This window comes from Dama dama, chromosome 1 (assembly GCF_033118175.1).
Source record: "Dama dama isolate Ldn47 chromosome 1, ASM3311817v1, whole genome shotgun sequence".
NCBI classification, from domain to species: Eukaryota; Metazoa; Chordata; class Mammalia; order Artiodactyla; family Cervidae; genus Dama; species Dama dama.
The window spans coordinates 29,863,423-29,887,517 of NC_083681.1; the positions used below are offsets into that span (position 1 = coordinate 29,863,423).

A 24,095-nucleotide genomic window follows, 5' to 3' on the forward strand; every position below is an offset into this window, starting at 1 on the left:
TCAGAATCTGGTCAATCCCACTTCTCCATCTTCAATCTCCGTTGATTTTCCTATATTTGATTTTCTGACCAGTATCCCTTTATAGCCATATTTCTTCACTCTGGCTTCTATCCTAATTGTTTGAACCTGCTCTGGTTAATGTTTCTATATAGCTATATTAATTTTCTAATTCTTAATTTTACTTCTCTGGAGTACCAGGCAACTGAATCACTCCTTTGCTGAAGCGCTGTCCTGACTCCTTGATATCCCTCTGATTTTTCATTTCACCTCTAACTATTCCATCAATCAGAGTTTTACTTCTATTTATGCTTCCCCGGGTACATTATTCTATTTTCTTCATCGAAGGCCACATCCCCACGCATATCTTTTCTTCCAGTCATATTAACCACAAAGTTCAGCTCTGCAGTACATTGCTGTTTCATTTTATATCAACCCAAGGATCCCCTTCTCTAAGAAGCCTCCCCACATCAGCACCACACATAATCCTATACTAATGCCTGTTCTGTTTCCATTGCCACCTTTTCAAATCCCAACTCTGCCACTCACTAGCTCTGTAGCCATTTATTTACCAACGCCGGCCTTAAGTGAGGCCACTACCTAACACACAAGACTTTCTTTAAATTCCAAAAAGGCTGAAAGACTGGAGGCCCTCGGTAACTGTGATTTTGTCCCTTGGTATCTGCATAGTTCCTTGAGACTGGTTAGGGAATTAGGGGAACGGGATTCCAATCCTGATAGAGGAGTCAAGAGAGACGGATTACAAAAGGTCAACTAAAGAAAGGCAATGGGCTGAGTCAGGTGACAGGTTGTGGCGCCTGCTCCGCCCCTAATTTTACGTGTCTGGTCTAGGACCCTCTCTGCCTTTGTAAGAAGAGTACGTTGGCCTAGAAAAACTGCAGCGGTGCCTCCCAGCCCTAACTCGTCCCATTCTCTCAGAAGAGCTGCAAACCCACCCCAAACACCCGAGGTCTGCGCCTCGGGCTGCCCGGGAGGCGCATGACGCATGCGCATTCCCTCCTCGCGCCGGCCTTCCGGACCTCTGCGAGCGGCTGCCCAGAGAAATGCCTGCTTCTCCGCGGAACTCCTTTGTATTTTACGTGCTCTCTGATCTCATCTTCTCCTACCCACTTTCTCCTCTGTGACTAAAGAAAAGAAACTGGCCCAGTGGATGCCGGAAAGACAGTGGGACACCTAAATATCTCGGACCGGCGCGGAAAGGGGAGGCCTGACCTTGGAAGCGGACCGGGGTCCTGCGGCAGGTCCTTCCGGGCGGGTGACATTCAGCCGGCCAGTCGGGGCGACGGGCTCTCCGTCCTAGTACCATGGCCCAGTTTGTCCGTAACCTCGCGGAGAAGGCCCCGGCGCTGGTCAACGGTGAGCGGGGCGTCAGCCAGCCGGCACGGGTAGCCGGGCGGGCAGGGAGGCCTGCGAGGGCCCGAGGGGAGGATTCGAGCGGCCGGAGGGAGCTGGCCGGGCCTGAAGTGGGGCCTGGGGGGGGCGGTGAGGGAGAAGATAGATTTGCGGTTCTTTTCTACCCTTCCGCTGGCCGGGCCTGCGACTTGGGTTCTCTCTGCTACCCAGAGGTTCTGAACTCTGACCGCGACCGTGAGGGGAGGGAATGTGCAAACAGCCGGGGTTGCCCAGCTGCAGCCGCCATGACGCCCTTCGACCTCCAGGAGGAGGAATACAGAAGGGATGGCTTTTTTGCGAGAGAGAGGGAGACGGCTGGCAGAAATACGTGAAAGCATCGAAATACGGTCCCATCCGCTTGTCTGCTTCTCAGTGCAGTATTTGGAAGGCTGCAGAATTTCTCAGGATGTATGACCTTCGAAATATTGCCTTTGCTTTTTATTTTGACCAGATACTGAGATGCTTCTCCTTTAAGGAAATTTTTAGGTGGAACTGAGCATTACGGTTGAGTATTCCTGCTCCGGTAAACACAGAAAGGGATATGTGTAAACAGTAATGTTTATTATCATTGCTTAGCGTTCGTGGGGATACTGTTTGAAAAAGTTGGATGTGTCCTTCAATGGTGGAACGTTGTATTGGAGAACAACCCTGCATAGTCACAGCCCAGAGTAGTACTCTTCTCAGTAAATATTTCATTTGTCTGCAAGCTATTCATTTTATCCCCAAAATGAGATCAGTTAAGTAGACGGAAGCTCTTCTTCGCTAGATGTGCTGTATGTGCTGTATTCTAGTAAGTGGTTGAAGCACAGATCTCTGAATGGCTTTCGCTCAGGTTTGATTGTGAAAGTGAATAGAATTTTTTAATATGTGTAATATTTTTGAACCTATTTTACTGCAGTCGGTATTTTCTTATTCGTTGTCTCCTCTCTTTTCGTCATCAGCAGTGGAACAATGAAGTGCCAGATACTATAAATACTTGATACTCTCCTACAGAACCCCATGGCCCACTACTATTACTATCAGTTTACGCACTTTACCAAAGAACTTAGGTTTGCAACTTGACCAAGATAAAAGCTCTACTTTTTTACATAATACAAGGAAAAGTAGAAGTGGCTTCATTATTTGGACTTTATGGATGATTTAAGGCTAATATTTATAATCAGAAATTTCAGGTGGATTTTTTATCCTCCTTCCATGGCTTTCACATCTTTTTGGTGGAGCGTCTTGGGGAATTGCAAACTAACTTTAATAATAATTTACAAAAAGAAAAGTAACGTGAAAATAATTTTAATTGTGAGCTATATCAACCCATTTCCTGTATTATTATGAATAATTTAAAGATAAACGTTGTTATCCTTTCAGAAGTACTCAGGAGAACTCAGCTGGGCCAGAATATTAAAGTGGAGCTGCATTTTGCTTTGTCACTTAACTCTGTGGTGTTAAATATTAATGTTATATGTCTTTTTAAAAATTACTGGTTTTATCTGTTAATTCTCCTGGAGGACAAAGAAATAAGAAATTACAGAAATAAGTAATTTTTTTCATCAGACTTCCCCAAAAAGATCATAGAGTCTGGGGATTTTTGTTTTTATTTTTTCCCTACTTACTAAACTCGAGACTTTATTTGGATTTCACCAGCTTTTCCAGTAAATCTCTTTCTGTTCCAGGAGCCAGTCCAGGGTACTGCAGTGCAATGAGTTGTCAATCTCCCTAGTCTCCTGTGTATGTGACAGTTTCCCAATCTTTCCTTATCTTTCATGACCTTGACAGTTTCAAGGTATTTATGTAGGTCTCTGTCTAGGTATCCTATAAGGATGTTCCGCGATTTGGATTTATCTGGTGTTTTTGTCATGATGAGTTCGGAGCTATGAATTTTTTTTCTTTTTTCTCATTTTCTTTTTTTGGCTGTACCTGGCGGCTTGGGGGAATCTTTGTTCCAAGACCAGGGAGACCTGCGCCCCCTGCAGAGGAAACGTGGCATCTTAATCACTGAGCCCCCAGGGAAGATCCATGGAGCTATGGATTTTGAGAAAGAATACCACAGATGTGAAATCCCCTAATCACATGTCAGGATGTCTAAACAAGTGATATCCAAATGTCCTCACTAGTGCAATTGGCTTTCATCACTTGGTTAAGGTAGTTTCACTAGGTTTCTCCGAAAGGTACTATTTTTTCCTTTCCACACTCTGTTCTTTAGAAGCAAGTAACTAAATTGGGGGAGGCAGAGTCAGGATTCTGTCTCCTATAGGAGGGAATATCTATATATATTTAAATAGAATTTGTTCTATGAGAAAGATATGTCTGTTCCCCATTTATTAATATTTGTTCAGTCCATACTGTATGAACTCACCTACATTTATTTCATACCTTGTACCTCCAGTAGTACATTATTTATTTTGTTGCTCAGATTGTTCCAGCCTTCGCCATTGAGAATCCTGTCAGTTTGGCACCTCTGCCCCTTTGACATCCCCCTGTACTTTCTAGTATTGTGAGATAATTGCAACTTTTTCTCCTGCCATGCCAAATGACCTGCAGGATCTTAATTCCCCTGCAGGGATTGAACCTGGGCCCCATCAGTGAAAGCCCTGAGTCCTGACATCTGGACTGCCAGGAAATTTCCCAGACTCATATATCCCCTGCCCCAGCCTTAGAATTTGCCTTTTCTCCAGGGAACCTTAGTTCCTTTTATTGGACAATTGCATTTTGAAGCTAAGATTAGATACTGGGTATGTTCCTTGCTACTCGACTGTGTTAGTCACCCTTTACTCACAGAATGTAAGTTCTAAGACCTCCGACAGATGTCTGAAACTACAGATAGTACTGAGTCCTGAATGTTAATTTTTTCTTATAATAGCTATGATAAATTTTAATCTATGAATTAGGCACAGTAAGAGATTAACAACAATAATAAACTAGAACAATTATAATAAAATACTGTGATAAAGGACTCAGGGCTTCAAGCCACAGGAATTCCGTCGTGGCTCAGGAGGTAAAGAATCCACCTGCAATGTGGGAGACCTGGGTTCTATCCCTGGGTCGGGATTATCCCCTGGAGAGGGAAATGGCAACCCATTCCAGTATTCTTGCTGGGAAATCCCATGGACAGAGGAGCCTGGCGGGCTACGGTGCATGGAGTCACAAAAGAGCCAAGCACGACTGAGCAACTAACACTGCAATAAAAAGTCATGTGGACGTGGGCTCTCTCTCAAAATAATCTCTTTGTACTGTACTCACCCTTCTTGTGAGTGAGATGTGTACGTGTGTGTGTGTAGTGTGTATGTGATGGGATGAGGTGGGGAGCAGGATGTAGGCATTGTGATGTCGCATTAGAATGGAGCAGGGACAGCATGAGATTTCATCGTACTACTCAGGCATACAATTTAAAACTTATGGATTATTTCTGAGATTTTCCATGTAATATTTACAGACACTAAAACTAGAAAGTAAAATCACAGATAAGGGGGGACGGCTGTACTAGAATATCATTGCCTGTAGGCCCTGATAGTGGGCAAGGAGGTATCCATATATAGGCATTCCTCTACTTATAAGAAAATTACATGCCAGTAAAATTATCACAAGTTGAGAATATTTTAAGTTGAAAATGCATGTGTTATACCTATTCTGCCAAACATCGTAACTTAGCCTAGCCTACCTTAATCTCACTTAGAATACTTATATTAGCCTACAAGTCAGCAAAATCCCCTACCATAAGGCCTGTTTTTATTTAAAAAAAAGAAAAAACCTGATTATCTCATGTAATTTATTGAGTACTGTATTGAAAGTAAAAAAACAGAATGATTGTGTGTTGATTGTTTACCCTCATAACACATGACTGACTGTCAACTGCAGCTTGCTACCAGTACCCAGCATTAAAATAGCATTACAAGAACGTATGGTACCCACTATGGCTAGCCTGGGAAAAGATCAAAATTCAAAGGTTCATTTTTACTGATTGTGTATCTTTCACATTGTAAATTGAACCATCGTAAATTGGGGACTATCTGTATACTCACCCATGGATGTGTAGACACGCACAGTTGATCATTGAACAGTGTGGGGGTTAGGGACACTGACCCCCATGCAATTGAAAATCCTAATATAACTTTACAGTTGGCCCTCCATATCCACAGTTACACATCCATTCATTCAGCTAACCTCAGATTATGAAGTACTGTAGTACATATTTATTGAAAAACATCCACATATGAGTAGACCCACACAGTTCAAACACATGTTGTTGAAGGGTCAACTGTAATTGTTTCTATATCGATCCACCTGTGTATCAACTAAACCTGAATTTATACTGAATGTCTCCAACTCTAATCCGGTACCACTGGATATTTCCCCCATCTAAAACCCTTCTATTTTAGTAAGAAACCTAGCTGCCATCATCCACCATTCATCCACTTATTTTCTGTTCATCCCTTGTATACATGTAAAAGCAATCTCAAACTTTTAACCTGTGCTCCCTGAGAAGCAAATTTACTAACTTAAGTACAGCGTTTGTATACGTTGTACTGATTTGTTTGTATTTTTTTAAGAGTATTATATCTCTGTGTTGAAGATAATTTTAAAGACAGTTTGTTGACTGTTAAGACTTTTTTCTCCTTGATAACACCATCTTACAGGCATTGGCAGTTCTGTTTAGAATTCTCTCTTAGAGCTTTGTATCTCCTTAAAGATTTACCCATGGCCCTAAGCCAGAGGATGATGGAGATAGTAATTTTAAGAGTAGTGAAATACCTAAATACAGGCAGTTAATAATAGGGGAAGTACCAGGAACTTTGGATTATCAGCCTTTGAACAGCAGACACTTGATGGATGCTTATGTATTTGTGCAATTTTTATTATGCTGTCTTGTAATTTTTTATCTAAAATACCTTTCTCCTGCTGAATCACTACTATAGTCTCCCATCTAACCTCGTTAAAAATCTTTTTTTCCTGCAATAGTAAATACTGTTTACTATTACTGAGGAATTTCAGCTTAATAACAGATTCAAGTTTTGGCTGCTCCTAACAATACATATAGGTTTTATTTTTATTATTTGTGGTATTTTGAAGGAAGAGCAGCTGTGCTTTTGTTAATCTAGCACATATTGATGAGGGTACCCAAAATGGGTACTAATTGGTATAATTCCATCTGGATTTGTGGCCAATATTGTGACAAGTTTTAATCTCATTCCTAAGGATGCCATTCTACTTAAGTTTTCTTCCCTCCCCTTCACCACTTCCCTCCCAATTTTTTGTCTCTACAGGAAAATATGGTTACATTGCTGCTCTTTTCTTGTTTTTGAATCCAATTTCTAGTAACTTTGTAGTTAACTAGATTTGGCATTAATAAATGAAGTACCAGTACTCTGGTATTGGCCACTGGTGAAGTCCTGGCATAATTGGATGTGCTTATAGCTTCCTGCCTGACTGAACTGGCTTGTGACACAGGTGTTCTGTATCTTTAAACGCCTCTGGTTACCAGGGAGCAGCTTTGACTCTTCACACCGGGTGCACATTTGGTATAAGCAGTGAATGAATGTGATGCATGAATAAATATTTGTGTCCAGCCCACACATCTGCTTCTTTCGGTCTCTAGTGAGTTCATCCTGGTTTTTTGTTTTGTTTTGTTTTCCAGCTGCTGTGACTTACTCGAAGCCTCGATTGGCCACGTTTTGGTACTATGCCAAGGTTGAGCTGGTTCCTCCAACCCCTGCTGAGATCCCTACAGCAATTCAGAGCTTGAAAAAAATTATCAACAGCGCTAAAACCGGTAGCTTCAAACAGCTCACTGTTAAGGTAACTATGGGCTAAATGAAAACGTATGTGCATACAGAAAATGTCTTCCCTTGGGATTTCTCTGATTGTTTTGATTAATATATGTATTTTCCAGTGAGGCTGGAACCAGCATAATGAGAGATGATCTCTTTTTTGACTGTGGAGAAAGATATTTACCTTTCTAACTTTGTCATCTGGGTTGAAATAATTGGACTGTTTTATGTCTTATATTCCTAATAATCTTATAATGAAGAAGTGGTTTTTTTTTTTACTGAGTAGCTTTTTTTTTTTGTTTCCTATTCAGGGTTAGTGCATTAAAATAGGATCACTTCCTTTGTTGATTCTGTACTTTTTTGTCTGTAGTCCTGAAACTTTCCCCAATTTGGCCAAAAAGATTTCTTGGACTATATCACAATCAGGTAACTTAACATTCATGGGACAAAAATACCAAAACCTAGAAGCATATAATATGATATGAAGGGTGGAGATAAAATCTAAAGACTATAAAATTAGAATTTGCAGACTTCCCTGGAGGACTGACTGGTGGTTAAAACTCATACTCCCAGTGTCGGGTACACAGGTTTGATTCCTGTTCAGGGAACTAAGATCCCACATGCCTCTCAGCACACTCCCCTTGCCGCCAGCCCCCACCACAGAGAGAGAATTGGAGCTTGGATTTTACGTTTGCTTGATCTAAGCACAGGATACAAAAAGCCTAAATAAATTATTGCCGGCTTTAGAACCTGCATTCTAGAAAATATATTTGTTTTTCAAGAGATTTCCAGTATTTCTGGTTTCATTTGAAGGGGGAAATTCACTTCCAGGTGCTAAAAGAAAAAGGCCCAATTTTGTTGTGGAAAGGCTTTGTTTTTCAACTTGAGTTTCAAGATCCATATTTGTGCTTATATGAAACCCTGTTTTCTGGAACTGTGTACATACTTTTTCTCTTAGGGCAATAAAACACTCATCTGTGAAACTGAGTAATTGCTGAATATTTGGAAAGAATTAAACCAAATAATAAATGAATAAAGATGATGTCTAAAGGGAAAGATAGAATACTTCATCTTACAACAGAGTTTCTTTGGCCAGACAGAAATGTCTATTCAGAGACTTGCCTTCCTATAGCCATCCTTTCATATGAATGCCCTTTCTAAATGTGGCAGCTATTTCCAGGATGTGGGTTGTTTTAGAGCTCATAAAGTGTCTCATAAACTAATAATGAAAGGGTTAAGTCAGTTCAGGTCTTCAAAGAATGCTTTGAAAGAATTTATAAGCTCTGGACTATTTACCTTACATAATTGAAAGTTCAAGGGTTCTCAGCAGTTAAAGTTAACATTAGTAATTCTTGACTTTGACTAAAACTGCCCTCTAATTTGAATAGCATCCTTATATTCTCTGTCACTTAATCCTGGAAAAGAATAGTTTTAAATATATAAGAAAAAATGTACATTAAAATTTGTGCTTCTTTTTTTCAGGAAGCTCTACTGAATGGTTTGGTGGCCACTGAGGTGTGGATGTGGTTTTATGTTGGCGAGATCATAGGCAAGCGTGGCATCATTGGCTATGATGTTTGAAGACCAATTTTTAACATGTGATTATATTTGCTTTATTATTCAAGTGTTCTTGGACCATGTGTGAACAGACTGCTATTTGAATAAAATAAGACAATGTGTCAGAATCAGTGTTTTCTCTATCACACACTACATGGAAGGTCACGATTTCTCTTGATATTAAGTTGGATTGTCTTTTGCTTCAATATATTAATACAGCTCTAAATGCATGCCTTTGCTTAGCCTGCAATTTGGAAAAGATGTATATGAGTATACCAACCTGGTACCTGTATAAATGAGGTTAACTTTATTTTGAAGGCTTGAAACAAGTGATATTTAAGCTTTATTTCTAGAAAAGCTGGGGGAAAGGCTTTGAGAAAATGAGAACTTGCTCCAGTAGGAGAAATAATAATACCATGTGCTAAGTATGATACAGTTAAATCACATAGCATTAAGAATACAATTTGGACTGTTTTTCTTCGCAAAAATCAGAGAAAGATCCCTTTGACAACACCTTTTTGTCAGTTTGAATATAGCTTCCCAAAAGAACAGCATGATGATAATCTGTGTATCTTTGTAACATCTTTAACATTAGGACAGAGTGAATGAGAGCGATAACGTATTTTTCATCTGATTTTGATATTTGTTATATTATTAATCTGTCCAGTTTTTAAGGACCTATCTTAGCAAAAATAAAATATCCTATAGATATTTAACAGGGTTATGATTTAGTATTGTCCTTGGGTCTAAATAGTATATTATGTCCTGAAATAAATACAAGTGATTGGTATCAGTCTGTCATCTTGAGCCATTTTATTGAGGATCGGGAGTGAATTAATCATTGATTGGCATTTCCTGGGGTTCTTACCTATGAATAGCTCGCTGGTACGTTTCTAAATCGGTGGTGACTCTTGCAGCCACTGCACAGCATGGACTTGCAGCTGATGATAACCGAAAGATGATTGCATGTTGGAAAAGCATGGCTCACAATATAGTATTAATCCTTTCATAGTATTGAACCTTTATCCAGTCAATCCCAAATTTATCAGCTGGTTCGGAACACTGCTGCTTCAGCCAGTAAAGGGCACAGCTTTTCTTCATGATAGACAAGAACTCTCCATGGAGACACTGCTACTCTGAACTGTGAGGTAATGCCTAGCTTACTGCAGGTGGTCAAAACTGAAACTACCTCTTTTCAAAAGGATTCAGTAGCTTAAAATATGCATAGCAGAAGACTGAGAAAACCCTACTACAATAATGGTGATTTCCGTGAGTTTCTGTATTGCATGTGTGAGTGAGTAGTGCAATTAATTTTTTTTAATTTAAAGGTATTACATGGTCCGCTGGCACTAGTAAGAACCTACAGAGCGTAGTTGATTCATGATATGTAATGTGATTTTGTTTTGACCACATGGTCACACCAGAAAGTCCTCAAAATAAATATTTACTACTCACTTCACTGCTACTTCCTCCTCCTTTGCCATCTGGCACACCTCTGGTGTATGGTGGCTAACAGTGTATGTACAGCATTCTCTTGTGTTAAAATAGCAGTGGACTCCATGAAGCAGCCATTTCTGCCGGCCTGTTAGTTTAAATGTCTTGCCTCCTAGCACAGAACTGTTTAGACTGTCCTTCACTGAAGTTTTTGTGTCAGGTTTTTGCTATTGGCAACTTCAGTGTACCTCAGGTATTTATGGTGCACCTCCTAAATCCAGGTATGCTAAATGGTAGGAACATTCATGAACAAGACTCTTAACTGCTTCACAGAGCTTGGTCTGGTTACTCTAAGCATACAGTTGGGGTAACGTGGTGTTCTGTGATGAAGAAAGTACAAGGTGTGAATGGAAGAGTTCAACCCAGAGTCCCAAAGAGAGGGATTCTAGGGAGGCTGTCAGAGGACCTAATATCTGAAGTAAGCCAGAAGAGTAAGAACCACAAAGAATGAAACAAGTATGCTGAACAGGTAGAACAGCCTTGCAAAAACTAGTGAGTGAGAGAAGATCTGGTGCATTTGAGGTGGTTCTGAGAGCACAGTACAGCAGACCAATTACAGAGGAGAGTAGTGAAGGGAGACCAGAGATAGTGGGGACCAGATCATAAAGTGTCTGTGCCACATTAAGGATTGGACTGTGTTAAGGACAGGAAATGAGAACCCATTGAAGGAAGTATATATGCTTCCCAAATTTCTAAGGATAGCTCAATATAGCTTGCTTTTTTATTTTTTTTAAGTTTTAAATTACCTCTTTTTCCATTTATTTTTATTAGTTTGAGGCTAATTACTTTACAGTATTGTAGTGGTTGTTGCCATACACTGACATGAATCAGCCATGGATTTACATGTGTTCCCCATCCCGATCTCCCCTCCCGCCTCCCTCCCCACCCCATCCCTCTGAGTCTTCCCAGTGCACCAGCCTCGAGCACTTGTCTCATGCATCCAACCTGGGCTGGTGATCTGTTTCACCCTTGATAATATAATATAGCTTGCTTTTTTAATATTTCATATTTTGTATAGCACTATCTCATTTAGCCCTCAGCTTTCCTCTGAGGCATGTGGCATAAATGGGACCCACTTAAGAAGTCAGGAACTAAGCATCAGAAATACTCGGTGACTTGGCTAGGATCCCATAATCAGTGGGACCACAGTTGGGCTCCAGGGGTGATCCCACATAGTCTCTGCCCCTCCTTTACTCCCTACATAGTTCCCTCTGTTGAATCACAGTTCCATTCTGTGTTGTGTGTTCTCAGTGCTGTCTGTAAATTCTCAGTCCTTTGCCCTGCTGTCAAGCTGTTAAGCTTTCTTGTCCCATTAGATGTCAGGCTACCTAATCTTAATGTAAAGTGATCTCTAGTTTTGTGAGACTTAATATTTCCTAATTAGTGTGGTTTTCATTTCTACTGAAATACAAATTGGTATGACCATGATCACTTTTCAGATGAATACAATAGCAATTCCACCAGAGATTCCGTTACCAGGCCTGTTTACCCAATGAAAGGCCCTGATACTATTAAAATAACATAAAATACATGCCAGGCCTTTAGCCTTGACAATATGCCTTAGCCTTACTTGAATCATTCTGCTACCAGTCAGGGTTTCAGCCACAGTTTCTAACCAGTCCCCATAAGGCTCGAAGCTTTAATTTTCAGATTATGTACCCACTGCCCCTGACTTTTGCAGTTTTCTACCACTCACCAGGCCGCTCTATATTTCTTGGTAAATTTTTTCTCCTGACTGTGTCACTCTACAAAACTGTTTCTGTCTTAATTCTGGGTAATTTCAACATACACATGGATTGGTAGTTTTCAGAGAAAGGAAACTTAGAAATTTTAAATTCTCAGGCCCTACCTAGAACCTAGGTGTGGGATCTGGCAATCTGTTTCAACTGGCGCTCTAATTTCTGATGCATGCTAAAGTTTGAGAACTGTTGACGTAACTGATGCTTCCAACAAACTATCCTCAGTTCCCTTAGAAAGTCCAACAGTTATGTCTTCACCTTCCTTGGGCACTCATTCCTGTCATTACCAAGAAATTCAACCGCTCCATAGTTCCAGTTTCACACATCCCTTTCTCTGATCACCTGTTACTTATCTTTCCAGCCCATTCCCTCTAATAGCCCAACTATTAATTTGGAGTCACCATGACCATCAATAAATTGACACCTCCCTCACACCTGATGTCCTCTTTGCCTTCCTTACCCAGTTTGTTTATATTCCATAGTCTTATCAGGATCACTGTCTTAAACCCTGAACTGCCTTGCCTCTCATTTTGTTGTATTCATTTGCCAAAACCACATCCTTGGCCAGATCCGCTTAGTCTTAGTCTGTACTTGCACCCATGTAGCTGAGTGCAGCTGGAGGAAACAGCCAAGGTGGCTAGTCTCACTATATTCATAATCAAAACCTTAAGAAGGCGCTTAGTGCTACCTGACAACCACACTGTGTTTCTCTGGGCTACGATTTGTGTCAGCTGATGACCTGGCTTGCTACTTAACTGAAACTGAAACAATTGGAGAACTTCCATTGACTCCCACAGCATCATCTCACATACTGCTATCTGCACTCATAAATATTCTCCACCTTGCCTAGATCATGCTCCTTTTTAAAGCCAGTCCCTCTATTCAAGGTCTGTGCTGCTCTCATTTAATGCCATTTTCCTACATCATTAGTTTCTCCCCCATTCTGTTGTTCCTAAGAGTGTATATACGTATTATCTACCCCCCTTTTATTTTTTTTAAAGAAATTAGCCCCCTTTTGCAGCAAAACACCTTAAAAGTTATCAGTATTCGATGTCTCCAAATCCTTTTCTCCCTTCAACCCATTCCAATCCAGCACTCATTCTTACCACTCCACTGAAACAGCTCTGACACATTAAATGGGTCACTTCTCAATCCTCACTTCATTTGATTTTTCAGTAAAATTGGCCTCAGCTACTTCCTCCTGCTTGATGCACTCTCTGATAGACTTCCAGAGCTTTCCTTTGGGCTTCCTCCTTCCTTAGTTTTTGTTCACTTCTCAGGTTCCTTTTCTGGTCTCTCCTTTGAACTATTCCAAACATAAAGCTCAGTACTCCCTCCCTCCCCCTCCCCCCATCATCCATTAAAAATTTCCCTTAAAGGGAGATCTCATCTAGGTTTATGGTTTGACACATATTAACTGACAACTCTCATAGCTGTAACCTATACCTCTCTTCTGAACTCTAGGCTTATATGCCTCTCCACCTCCACTTGGGTGTTTAATAGGTACTCAAAATATCCAAACTGAACTCCTGATTTTCTTCCCCATCGCCACCCCAAACCAGCTCCACAGTTTTCTCCCTCTTAGCTGATGGCAGCTCTGTCTTGGTTGCCCAGGTTAAAGACCTTTGGAGTCATCCCTGATTCCTGTCTTTAATGTTCCACATCAATCCTTCAAGAAATCCTATTGGTTCTACCTTCAAAATATGTTTATCTCTTACGACCTCCACTGCTAACACCGAAGTGCTGTCCTCTCACGGGGATTGCTGAAATGCTCTTATAAATGGCCTCCCATTTCCAAGATTTCCTATCTGTGGTCCCTTCTTTACTTCAGTCAAAGTGATCTTATCAAAAGGCAAGTCAGATGATGTCACTCCTCTGCTCAGAACACGTCAGTGGTTCCTGCCTTGCTCGGATTCAAAGCTAAATCTGAGTAGGCTTACAGTAGGCTACAAGGTCCAACAAGATCTGGCTTTCGCCTCTCTCCACCTTCTTTCTCACGCTACTCCACGGGCCCCCTTGCACTTCTTCAAATGCACCAGGCAACTCCTGCCTTAGCACTACTGATTACTTGGCTTGAAATGCTCTCCCTCAAGGTGTTCCCAGGGCTGGCTTCCTCGCCTCACTCAGTATTTTCAGTGTGAGCTTCCCCAAACATCCTAGTTACAATTGCCAGAAACCGCCCTCCAAATACCCTTCTCCTGCCCTGCCTTTTTCCAAAAATTTCACCTTCTAACATTTCACATGATTTACTGGTTTGTTATGTTGATTGATTTACCTGGCTAAAATAAATGCAAACCCCAGAAGGGCAGAAATTTTGAAAAATCTATTTTGTTCACTGATACATCCCAAGTTTCAAGTATATAGTCACTCAATACAGATGTGATGAATAAGTTAATTTATCCATTAATGAATCTGTACCTTTATAAATGTTATTCCCAAAAAAAAAAAATAATAATAATAATAATAAATGTTATTCCCTCTGCCTTTATCCTGTCTCTTTCTTTTTTTTTTTTTTTTTTAATCCTGTCTCTTTCTACCTGTATATCTCTTTTACTTTGAGAAGTCTTTTCTGATTTTCATAAACTGCTTCCCTTTGCCCTCCTGTTGGGCCTCTTATAGCACACAGCATTGTACCCTAATGACACATTTAACATTTGTTATTCCCATTGCTAAACTATAAGCTTTTTAAGGAAAGTACAGTGTCTAATTCAGCTTTGTAATCCTAGCCTATCACATTATCTATCTGGCTTGTATATCATAGGTTTTCAAGCAGTAAATCAGCAAACTCTGACTTAGCGTGTTTGGTGCTAGGTTGATAAACAGCAGAGTTTAGTGGCAGTTTGCCACAGAGGGAGATGCAGGCCTGGGGGACTCATTTCCTGAAAGCCTGCAGGCTCAGGCTACAAAGCTGATGCCAGCTGAGTCACTCCTGCATCTCAACCTCTAACTCTGAAACTCAGAGATTTGGACCTCTGATTAGCAGACCTTCACTACCAAGCAAGGTTAATTTAACCCAGGGCTGCCTTCTCATAAGGCCTCAGAGAGAAGAGTGAGAGGGTGGCAGCAGGAGATCCTTTACAGAAGACCTAGCCCGAAATCTGAAAATCCTAGAAATTCCTTGGGCATTGATCATCTTAACTCCCTCTTTCTCTGCCACGCCTGCCTTTCAGGATTTATATTCTTCCTAGAGCTGAAAGAAGCACATCATATCTAAGTTTGTAGCATCACACTCTTCCTGATAGGATTTACACATGCAAACTATGAAAGGATTTTTATAGGAATTATATGTTGAACTTATTGCACAAAGTAAGAAAGGTTATCTTTAGAGCCTCAAAGTTGTAATACATTCCAGTGTTGTCAAATCCGAAAGCAATTAAAACACTGTTGCATGGTTTTTGAATTACAGCCTCCTTGTTAAAATGGCTATTGTTTCCCCTAAGGATCACTTACATTTTTACCTTGACATCATCTCACTTTAGGTCTCAAGAGGGTAAGGAAGTTAATAGAACAAGTGAGTAAGTATAGTTCTGAGATAACAGTGAATTCCAACATGATAGTAGAAAAATGGTTACCGTTTTTAATGACCTTTCACGTGGAGGCATAGAAAGAAAGCCGTGTAAGCCCAGGATTTTTGTTTTTGTTTTAAAGGTAATGTTAACCAAGTAAATATTATCAGGAGTGATATTTTGATCATCATTGCCTTACTTTGAATCCTGTTATGATTTCATCTGAATATTGAATATTGCTAGTAGAAGGATGCCTTATTGCATGATAGCCATGTTACTGCTACATGAAGGAAACTAATTTCCACTTCACTGGAGGCTCCAAATTTCACCCCACTGCACTGAGGGTAAACACTCAAGCCAAATGGCCCTGGAGTTGAGACGCTGGAGTTTGTTTACTCCACCATCACCATCTGGCCCCCCCCCCCCCCCATCCATCCATCCATCCCAGAAGAAAGCTGCCTCTAAAGACTGAGAAGCAAGGCTCTCAAAGCTGTCTACAGGAAGACCTACATAAAAGATACATCAGCAGCAAAACTCTTTTTCTTTTCTCTCTTAAAATGGCATCTTTCACTGCATATTTTTCTTATTTGCCAGTCTTAGCTAAGGCCTTATGCAAGTTAGCAGAAGCCCCTTAACTTAGAAGTTTCTAAACAAAATTTTGCTCTCCTCACTTTTCAGTGCAGAATGAAATGAAGTGGAACTGTTGGCCGGAGGTGAGTGAAACAGGGTTAGAGAACTGGAATGCAGGACCTGATTCCTGGTTTCCTAACTCTTAACTACATCCTCTTTATGCTCGGATATTTAAACTGGTTATTGCACTGTGAAGGGCAGGAATGGGAGAGGAGGATGGTTTGCTTTTTATGTGTTTATTCACAAAGTTACATCTGAACTCTAACTCATATGTAAGACACTTCAACTTCAGCAGGAACAAGTGATGATTCATAATGTATCATTTGTTTTAGAGTCCCATAATTTTTCCTGGGTCTTAAGCAATAGGATTTTCTAAATGTTACTAGACAGAACTCAGAGAAGAGAATAGGGCTAAAGAGAAAATGCTAAATGCTAATCCTAATTATTTTAAAAGTCAAATTAACCAGTGATCCTTTAACTACCAGGTCTCTACCCATAATGTTTCAAAATAAATGTCCAGTTTTTGAACTTGGTATATAACTACACCAATTAGAGATATTAATAAATGCAGCTTTTAAACCAGGCTTACATTTTTGTGTCACAGGTTATGAAGTCTTTTCCTTGTACGGTGATGGCCATGTTCTCATTCTTTTGTTTGTTTGGTTTTTTACCTTAATTATCTACCAAAAGATATACAGTGGGTATTTTTTTTTAAGTCTAGGAATAAATTAAGCATAATGCATGCATTGTACTATAGAGTAAAAAACATATCAAAACAGCCTTACTCAACCTGCCTTGAAAAAAATTACCTTTGGGAAATCTTCCAGACAGTCATGATTGCTGGAGAGAAAATAACCAAATGTTTGTGACTCAAAGGGCTTCTTCAAGTGACAATAAATTCTAGTCTTTCAATGCTAACATCTTCAATTGTAGGAATTGATCTCAGAATTCAGGAATTGGTAGCTTCCAGCTCCTCTGAGAATATCCCTCAGTCAACAAGTTGTCCATCTAGCTAAGGGACAGCTTCCTAGAATTAAGACTGAAGAACCTAGGTTATAATTAACTCAGACTTCCTCCTCTTGTACCTTGGCCATGACCTTAATCCTCACCTAAATTTTCCATCCCATCTACGGATAAAATTTGTTCTTATTTAGACCAACTGAATTCTAGTCTTGTTTGTTAAGGTGGGTTAGCATTGGTGACTGAAAGGAATCCTAAACCAATTTCAGACCATTTAGTTAGATTTTAAGCATGTCTCAAGAAAAGATAGACATCTCAGTGGGAGGATAACATTATTCAGTTTTACCCTCTTTCTGCCTGTAGTTAAAAAAATAAAACAAAAATTATATGGTAATGTTAAGTAGTGAATTTTTTCAAAGTAGTCTGGAGACAAACAAAATGTTTTTAATACTAGGAACTTCAGCCTTGATAATACACAGAAGAAATTAAATGATAAAATGAGAAGGGTTTTGTAATTTAGCAGCATTCAACTACATGGATTTAAAGTCATTTAAGTGAGACTCAGTAGGTCCACTGACTTAACTAAAGACCTCAAAGACATTACATGATCGCCTTGGCTCTTACAATTTCACAAGAGGTAAGGTTTATGGGATAGAGAAGAGAATCAAGTGTCTGGTAGGTATGAAAGTTGAGATTCAAAGAAACTGTTATGCACCTTTGTTCACATGCAAGTCTTCAAGAAAAGAGGAATGACTTACCTACTACATTCAGAAAAAAATAGAAACTATCTAGCACAGACTCCTTCAGTTTCCTCCCCCTCTTCAACTGATCTATTTCTAATTATACTCTTCCCTCCTTTCTCCTCCTGGAGGAAAACATTTAAAACATTCTTTCCAAAATTATCCTTCCACATTTGCTCTTGATTCTCTGCCTTTCCACTCTTCAACTGAAGAGTCCTACCCATTCCCCATTTTCATTTGTTTCATTTGTTGTTTCACTTATTTGTTCAACAAACATGTATTACACTCTTGTTATTAAGTGCTTGGGATACCAAAAATAAAAGACACATTTCCTACCTTCAAAGAGCTCAAAGGGAAGTGGTAGCAAAATAAACAATTACAGATCACACAATTATGATAAATCATGTAAAGATCAGTGATAGAAGTCTGCATACTATGCTATGGTTGTGTACACAGGAGAGGTTGAAAAGGCTGGGGTGGAGGGGATGGCACCTGAGATGGCTCTAGAAGTTAGATACCAAAAGGGGAAAGAAGGACTTTTTAGACAGAGGGAATAACACACACCAAAGCGTGATCATAGGTGAGAATTTAAAGTCCGTAAGACAGGAACAAAAGGAATAGATGTGTTGGAGGCAAGGGGTGAGGGGAAAGTTAGACCAAATAACAAAGGATCATGAAGAGGATAAGGAATTATTAAAGTATTCTAAGGATAGAAGCAATATGGTCAGATTTGCATTTTAGAAAGATCAGTCTTAAAAAAAAAAAAAAGAAAGAAAGATCAGTCTTCTATCAGAGGGTGATTAGACTGGGAACTAATTGCAGTTATCCTGAAGAGAAATGAGCAATTGGGAGTGCACAGTGGTATAATTAGTGGAGGCTATACAGAAAGAGGCAAACCTTGGGGTAAACAGGAATTTAGTTTAAGGACATACAAGTGAAGATGCCTGACCAAGTGTTGGTTCTATGTGTCTGAAATTAAAAAGAGTGATTAATGCTGGAGATGTAAATTTGGAAGTGACAAGCCCAGGGTGGGGACTGGGGCCTGGCTAATGAGATGAGATTGCTTAGGAAGACTGGGTAAGCTCCAGAAGTTGAAGGCAGATGATTCTGTAGCTTTTGTTTATTGCTATATCCCCAGCACCTACAACTTGTGCCAGGTATGTAGTCAGCATTCAGTATTTGAATAAATGAATGAAATAATGAAAAGAGGATTAAGAACGTAACTCTGAGAAATGGCAACATTTAGGGATGGACAGAGAAAAGAGGCCACTGAAGGGATTTGAGATAGCAAGGTTAGAGAGAGGAGGAAAAGCAGAAGGAGAGTGTGAGAGGAAGCGAGCTTCCAGAAGTTCAGCAATGCTCCAAAAGACCAGGTACAACAAGAACTACAAAGTCTCCATCAGTTTAAGTAACTAGAAGGTCATGGGAGTTTATGATGGCAGCGGTTTTAATGCAGGTGGTGAGTGGGTAGATGATAGTGTTTGTAGAGTATGTGGAAGATAGGAAGGAAGTGAGGATATGAATGTAGGTGATTCTTTTCAGAAACTTGGCAGCATCTTCATTAAGCAGTTTTTCTTTCCTTTTTCATTGCTACTACTCCTCAAGCTACAGATCTTAAAAAAAAAAAAAAAAAAAAACAAGAAAAAATACTTTCCCTTTAATCATTCTCAACTTATTGATCTATCTTTCATTACACTCTTCAAGTGAATGGAAGTATGTGACTGTATCTTGAACCCTCTTTCTTCTGTTAATTCTCCTAGCATTTCCCCTTTCTTTATTTTCTGACCTAGGCAGCCCTTATAGTGTATCACTCTATAATGAATATATATATATATAATTCATTTATTCATTTACTTATCTATTCATCCTTGCTTCTCCTCTTTCTCTTACTCCCTACATTTACTACATCAAGAAATCCTGTGTGCATGCTAAGTTGCTTTAGTTGTGTCTTACTCTTTGCGGCCCTATGGACTGTGGTCTGACAGGCTCCTCTGTCCATGGGATTCTCCAGGCAAGAATACTGGAGTAGGGTGGCATGCCTTCCCAGGGGATCTTCCTGACCCAGGGACTGAACCCACATTTCTTATATCTCCTGCGTTGGCAGATAGGGTCTTTACTACTAGTGTCACCTGGGAAGCCCCCAACAAACCCTTACTCTATCTTCAAAATATATCTGGAGTCTGCTCATTTCTCACCACCTCCACATTACCTCCCAAGGCCAAGACTCCATCACCTCTCACTTGGACCACAGCAGTCACCTGCCAACAGACCTCCCCACTTTCACCCTTGCCTCTCTATTGTCTATTCTTACACCAACAACCAAAGTGATCCTTTCAAGTATAAATTGACTATTTTGTCAGTCTTCTGTTAAGAACCCTCCAGTAGCACATCATCTCATTTTAATTCTATGTGGGATCTGAAGCACCCCCTCGCCCATTACTTGGCCCAACTCGTTTCTACCACTGTTCCTGTCATTGACCTCACTCCAGCCACAATGGCCTCTTTGTCCCAAACTCACCCCACCTCAGGCCATCTGCATTTTTCAGTTTATGCTCAGAACACTCTTTCCACAGACATCATTTAGTTTACCCTCTCACTTCCTCAGCACACTGCTCAAATAGCCCCTTAACCCAAAGGTCTCCACTGGCCACCCTTCAGAAACAATTGCACCTTAGTCTCTCCCAGTTCTCCACCCTCTTCACCCTACTTACATAGCACTTGTCACCAGTTGACTTACAATGGTGACTTGTTTGTTGTCTGTTTCTCTCCACTAGACTCTGAGCACCTACAAACTGTCCCTACCAAGAGCACCTCCCTTAGAGAAGCGGAGACAAAGATAACCAAGAAACTATTCCTGCCCTTGAGGAACCCACACTTCAGTGAGTCATCCAACCTAACAAGTAATTAGAATCGAAATACTCAAAGCAGTCTGGATGCCAGAGTTAGGCCTCGGGGAGCAGTGCGGTTTGGGGTAGCAGTTCGGGCACTCTCCCGCCGGGGTAGTAGTTACAACCATGAGTTCACTCTAAGAGAATGTGAGAAATGAAAAGCACTCAGGAGGCATCAGCGTCTAACGGGTGAAGGACAGAGGAGGCAGCCATGAAGAAGATGGGAAGACAGGCTGGAAGAATGGAAGAAAAACAAGAAGAGGAGCTCACTGAGGTTGCAGCTACTATTAATATATTATCTTTCTAGAATATTACTAACAATCATAGCAGTGAATATTTACTAACAATTTGCTGGGGACTTCCTGGTGGTTCAATGGTTAGGACTTGGCACTTTCATTGCTGGGGCCCAGGTTCAATTCCCTGGTCGGGGAACTAAGATCCCACAAGCCAAGCAGTGTGGGGAAAAAAAGAAAAAGAAAAAGAAATTTGCTACATGCCATTACTGTTCTAAGCATGTTCCATATCTTCACACATTAAACCTCACAACAATCCAGGAAGTTAGGCACTAGTATGGCCCTGTTTTACAAGGAGGGAATATTTTCACTTACCCATAAAGATTAGAACCCAAATTGTTTGAGCTCGTACTCTTTTTTAAAAAACAAAATATTTATTTATTTTTTAATTTATTTGGATGCCCCAAGTCTTAGTTGGGGGCATGTGGGATCTAGTTCCCTGACCAGGAACCAAACCCTGACCTCCTGCATTGGGAGTGTGGAGTCTTAGCCACTGGATCACCAGGGAAATCCTGAACTTGCACTCTTAATCACTATGTTATTATCTATAAGACGATACTATGCCAGGTATATATGCCTTTTCCTATTTTACTGAGTACATATTAAAGGTCAGGTACTGTTCTAGGCATGGGCTTCCCCGGTGGCTCAGACGATAAGGAATCTGCCTACATGGAGATGCAGGTTCTATCCCTGGGTCAGCAAGATCCCTGAGAGAAGGAAATGGCAACCCACTATTCCTGGCTGGGAAATCCCATGGACAGAGGAGCCTGGCAGGCTACAGTCCATGGGGTCACAAAGAGTTGGACATGACTGAGTGACTTTTCATTGTTCTAGGCTGTGGATACAGAGCAGTGAAGTGGACCAGGTCCCTCCTTTCACAGAGCATATGTCCTTGTAGGGGAGACTGACGTGAAACAAGTCCGGAGATGCAAGTGATGTGAAGAAACATGGAATAGGGTAAGATATCATGAATGACAGTGGTAGCCTCTCTGAGAAGGTGACATTTAAGTAGAAATCTGAGGAAGTGAGCAAGTGAGCCAAGAGGATATCTGGGGGAAGAACATTCCAGGCAGAGGGAACAGCCAGTGCAGAAGCCTTAAGGTGTGAGTGTGCCGGTGTGTTCCAGGAACTGCACGGAGGTCAGAGCAGCAGGAGCACAATGAACTAGAGAGAGAGTGGGAGATAAGGTTGGAAAGATACGGGAAGGCTGCCGGGACGCATGGTTAAGTGAAAAAGATTAAGGGATGAGGCGTAGTAAGTAGTTTGGGTGGTGTAATCACACTGAGTAAAGAAGAATGTGAGTGTGTCCGTGTGTATACAGATAAATAAATATGTATTTGCTTATATTCTGAAGTAATAGACAAACTTAAGAGGGTGATTCCTTTCTCAAAGGAAAGGATATTTACACTTCTTATTTTATATTCTTTCCTGTTGTTTGAAAAATTTTATCATGTGTATGTTACTTTTATAACAACCAAAATAATAGCTAAAAAAGAAATAAACTCTTAACCAGGTGTTAAGGGGATCCGGCTAAAAATCCTCTTTCCCTTTACGGCTGAGCCTCTCCAAAGTTGCATCCACCAGCTTCTTGCTCTCTCCCTGATCTTTTCAACCAAACACAGTCCGACTCCAGACTCTCCTCTTCCTTGGCGTTGCACACACAGGCTCACCTGTGACTTCCCTGGGACCATGAGGAACACTCTTCAGTCCTTTTGCTTTTGGACCCCTCTGCTACGTTTGACATTGTTTACAGCTCCTCTGTTTGAAGCTCTTTCTCCCTTGGCTTCCCTCTTGCCCTCTTTTACTCACTGATCATTCTTTTTTTTATATAATTCATTTTTGAATTTTATATATATATATATATATATATATATATATATATAATATATATATATATATATATATTTGGCTCTGCTGTACAACATGTGGGATCTGAGTTCCCCCTGTAGTGGAAGCATGGAGTCAACCCCTGCATCTCCAGGGAAGTCCCACCCTGAGCGTCCTTTCTCAGCCTCGTTCCACTGGCTACTCTTTGTTAGCTTACCCAATAGGAAGATAGGTTTTTTCTGATGCTCTTCTTGACCCATCTGCCTCTGTGTGCCACACACACCCTTCTGTGTGGTCTCCCTGCCCATAGTTTCAGCAACTCTCTTTATACTTCCAAGTCCCAGATCTGTATTTTTAGATTTTTCTCCTGAGCTCTAGTCTAAGACTCCAACTGCCTATTAGACAACTCCACCTGCAGATCTCACAGGATTTCAAACTCCACCGTTCTAAAACCAAGCTTCTCTCGTGGCTCAGTGGTAAAGAATCCACCTGCCAATGCAGGAGACATGGGTTCAATCCCTGATCCGGGAGGATCCCACATGCTGTGGAGCAACTAAGCCTGTGAGCTACAAAGAAGAGTAGCCCCCTGCTCACCGCAATGAGAGAAAAGCCCACATAGCAACAAAGACTGAGCACAATCCCAAATTTATTTTAAAAATAAATAAATAAAACCAAGCTCATCATCTCCAAGCAAAAATACCTTCCTCCTCTTGTTGTCCTTATCTTAGTTGTGGTATCACCACCTGCTGGATTGACCCAGCTGACAACCTGAGACAAACTCCTTTTTCATCCCCTAGATCAAAAGGGACACCAAAAGTCATTCTATCTGCTAAGTAGCTCCAGAAGCTGTGCTCATTCCTGTTATGTTCACTACCTATGCATGCTTCATTTGGACTACGACGTGTGGACAAATGAGTCTGAAGCCGTGGGAAGAGGTCAGAAATATCATCACTGCATTTTCTACTTCTAGCTTCAAGATCAGCCTGCTTCCTTACATCCAGTTGCCAAGTGATGTGGCACAAATTCCATCATGTCAGTCCCTGTTTGAAATCTATCCATTCCCCCTAATCTTTCTAGAATAAATTCCAAACTCCTTAGTATGATCTTACCAGTCATTTTTTGTTTTCGTTTTTGTTTTTTGGGGCCATGCCTCATGGCTTGTGGGATCTTAGTTTCCCAACCAAGGATTGAACCTGGGCCCTCAGCAGTGAAAGTGTGGAGTCCTAACCACTGGACCACCAGGTAATTCCCTGGCCAGTCAGTTTTTGACACTTTCCCTTGTGTACCTAATG

General features: G+C 40.7%; 1 protein-coding gene across 2 annotated transcripts; it reads left to right on the forward strand.

Annotated features, from left to right (window-relative positions):
- Nucleotides 1–1,025: 1,025 nt before the first annotated feature.
- Nucleotides 1,026–9,519, forward strand: ATP5MG (ATP synthase membrane subunit g). 2 transcript variants are annotated; one of them, XR_009693357.1, is made up of 4 exons: nt 3,528–3,546; nt 7,037–7,197; nt 7,540–7,595; nt 8,652–9,519. XR_009693357.1 is itself a non-coding variant. In XM_061145279.1 (3 exons), the coding sequence occupies exons 1-3, from the start codon at nt 1,323–1,325 to the stop codon at nt 8,748–8,750; spliced, it is 312 nt and encodes a 103-aa protein (XP_061001262.1). In that variant the 5' UTR covers nt 1,026–1,322; the 3' UTR covers nt 8,751–9,519. The 2 variants fall into 2 exon arrangements, 1 of the variants encoding a protein (XP_061001262.1); XM_061145279.1 differs by lacking the exons at nt 3,528–3,546; nt 7,540–7,595 and adding an exon at nt 1,026–1,374.
- Nucleotides 9,520–24,095: the final 14,576 nt, after the last annotated feature.

Excerpts from the sequence above, each read along its gene's own strand:
- ATP5MG (XM_061145279.1), top strand. The coding sequence starts at position 1,323 with ATGGCCCAGTTTGTCCGTAACCTCGCGGAGAAGGCCCCGGCGCTGGTC. Across the intron at positions 1,375-7,036 it reads GGCCCCGGCGCTGGTCAACG|CTGCTGTGACTTACTCGAAG; the intron begins GTGAGCGGGGCG and ends TTTGTTTTCCAG. Across the intron at positions 7,198-8,651 it reads TCAAACAGCTCACTGTTAAG|GAAGCTCTACTGAATGGTTT; the intron begins GTAACTATGGGC and ends TCTTTTTTTCAG.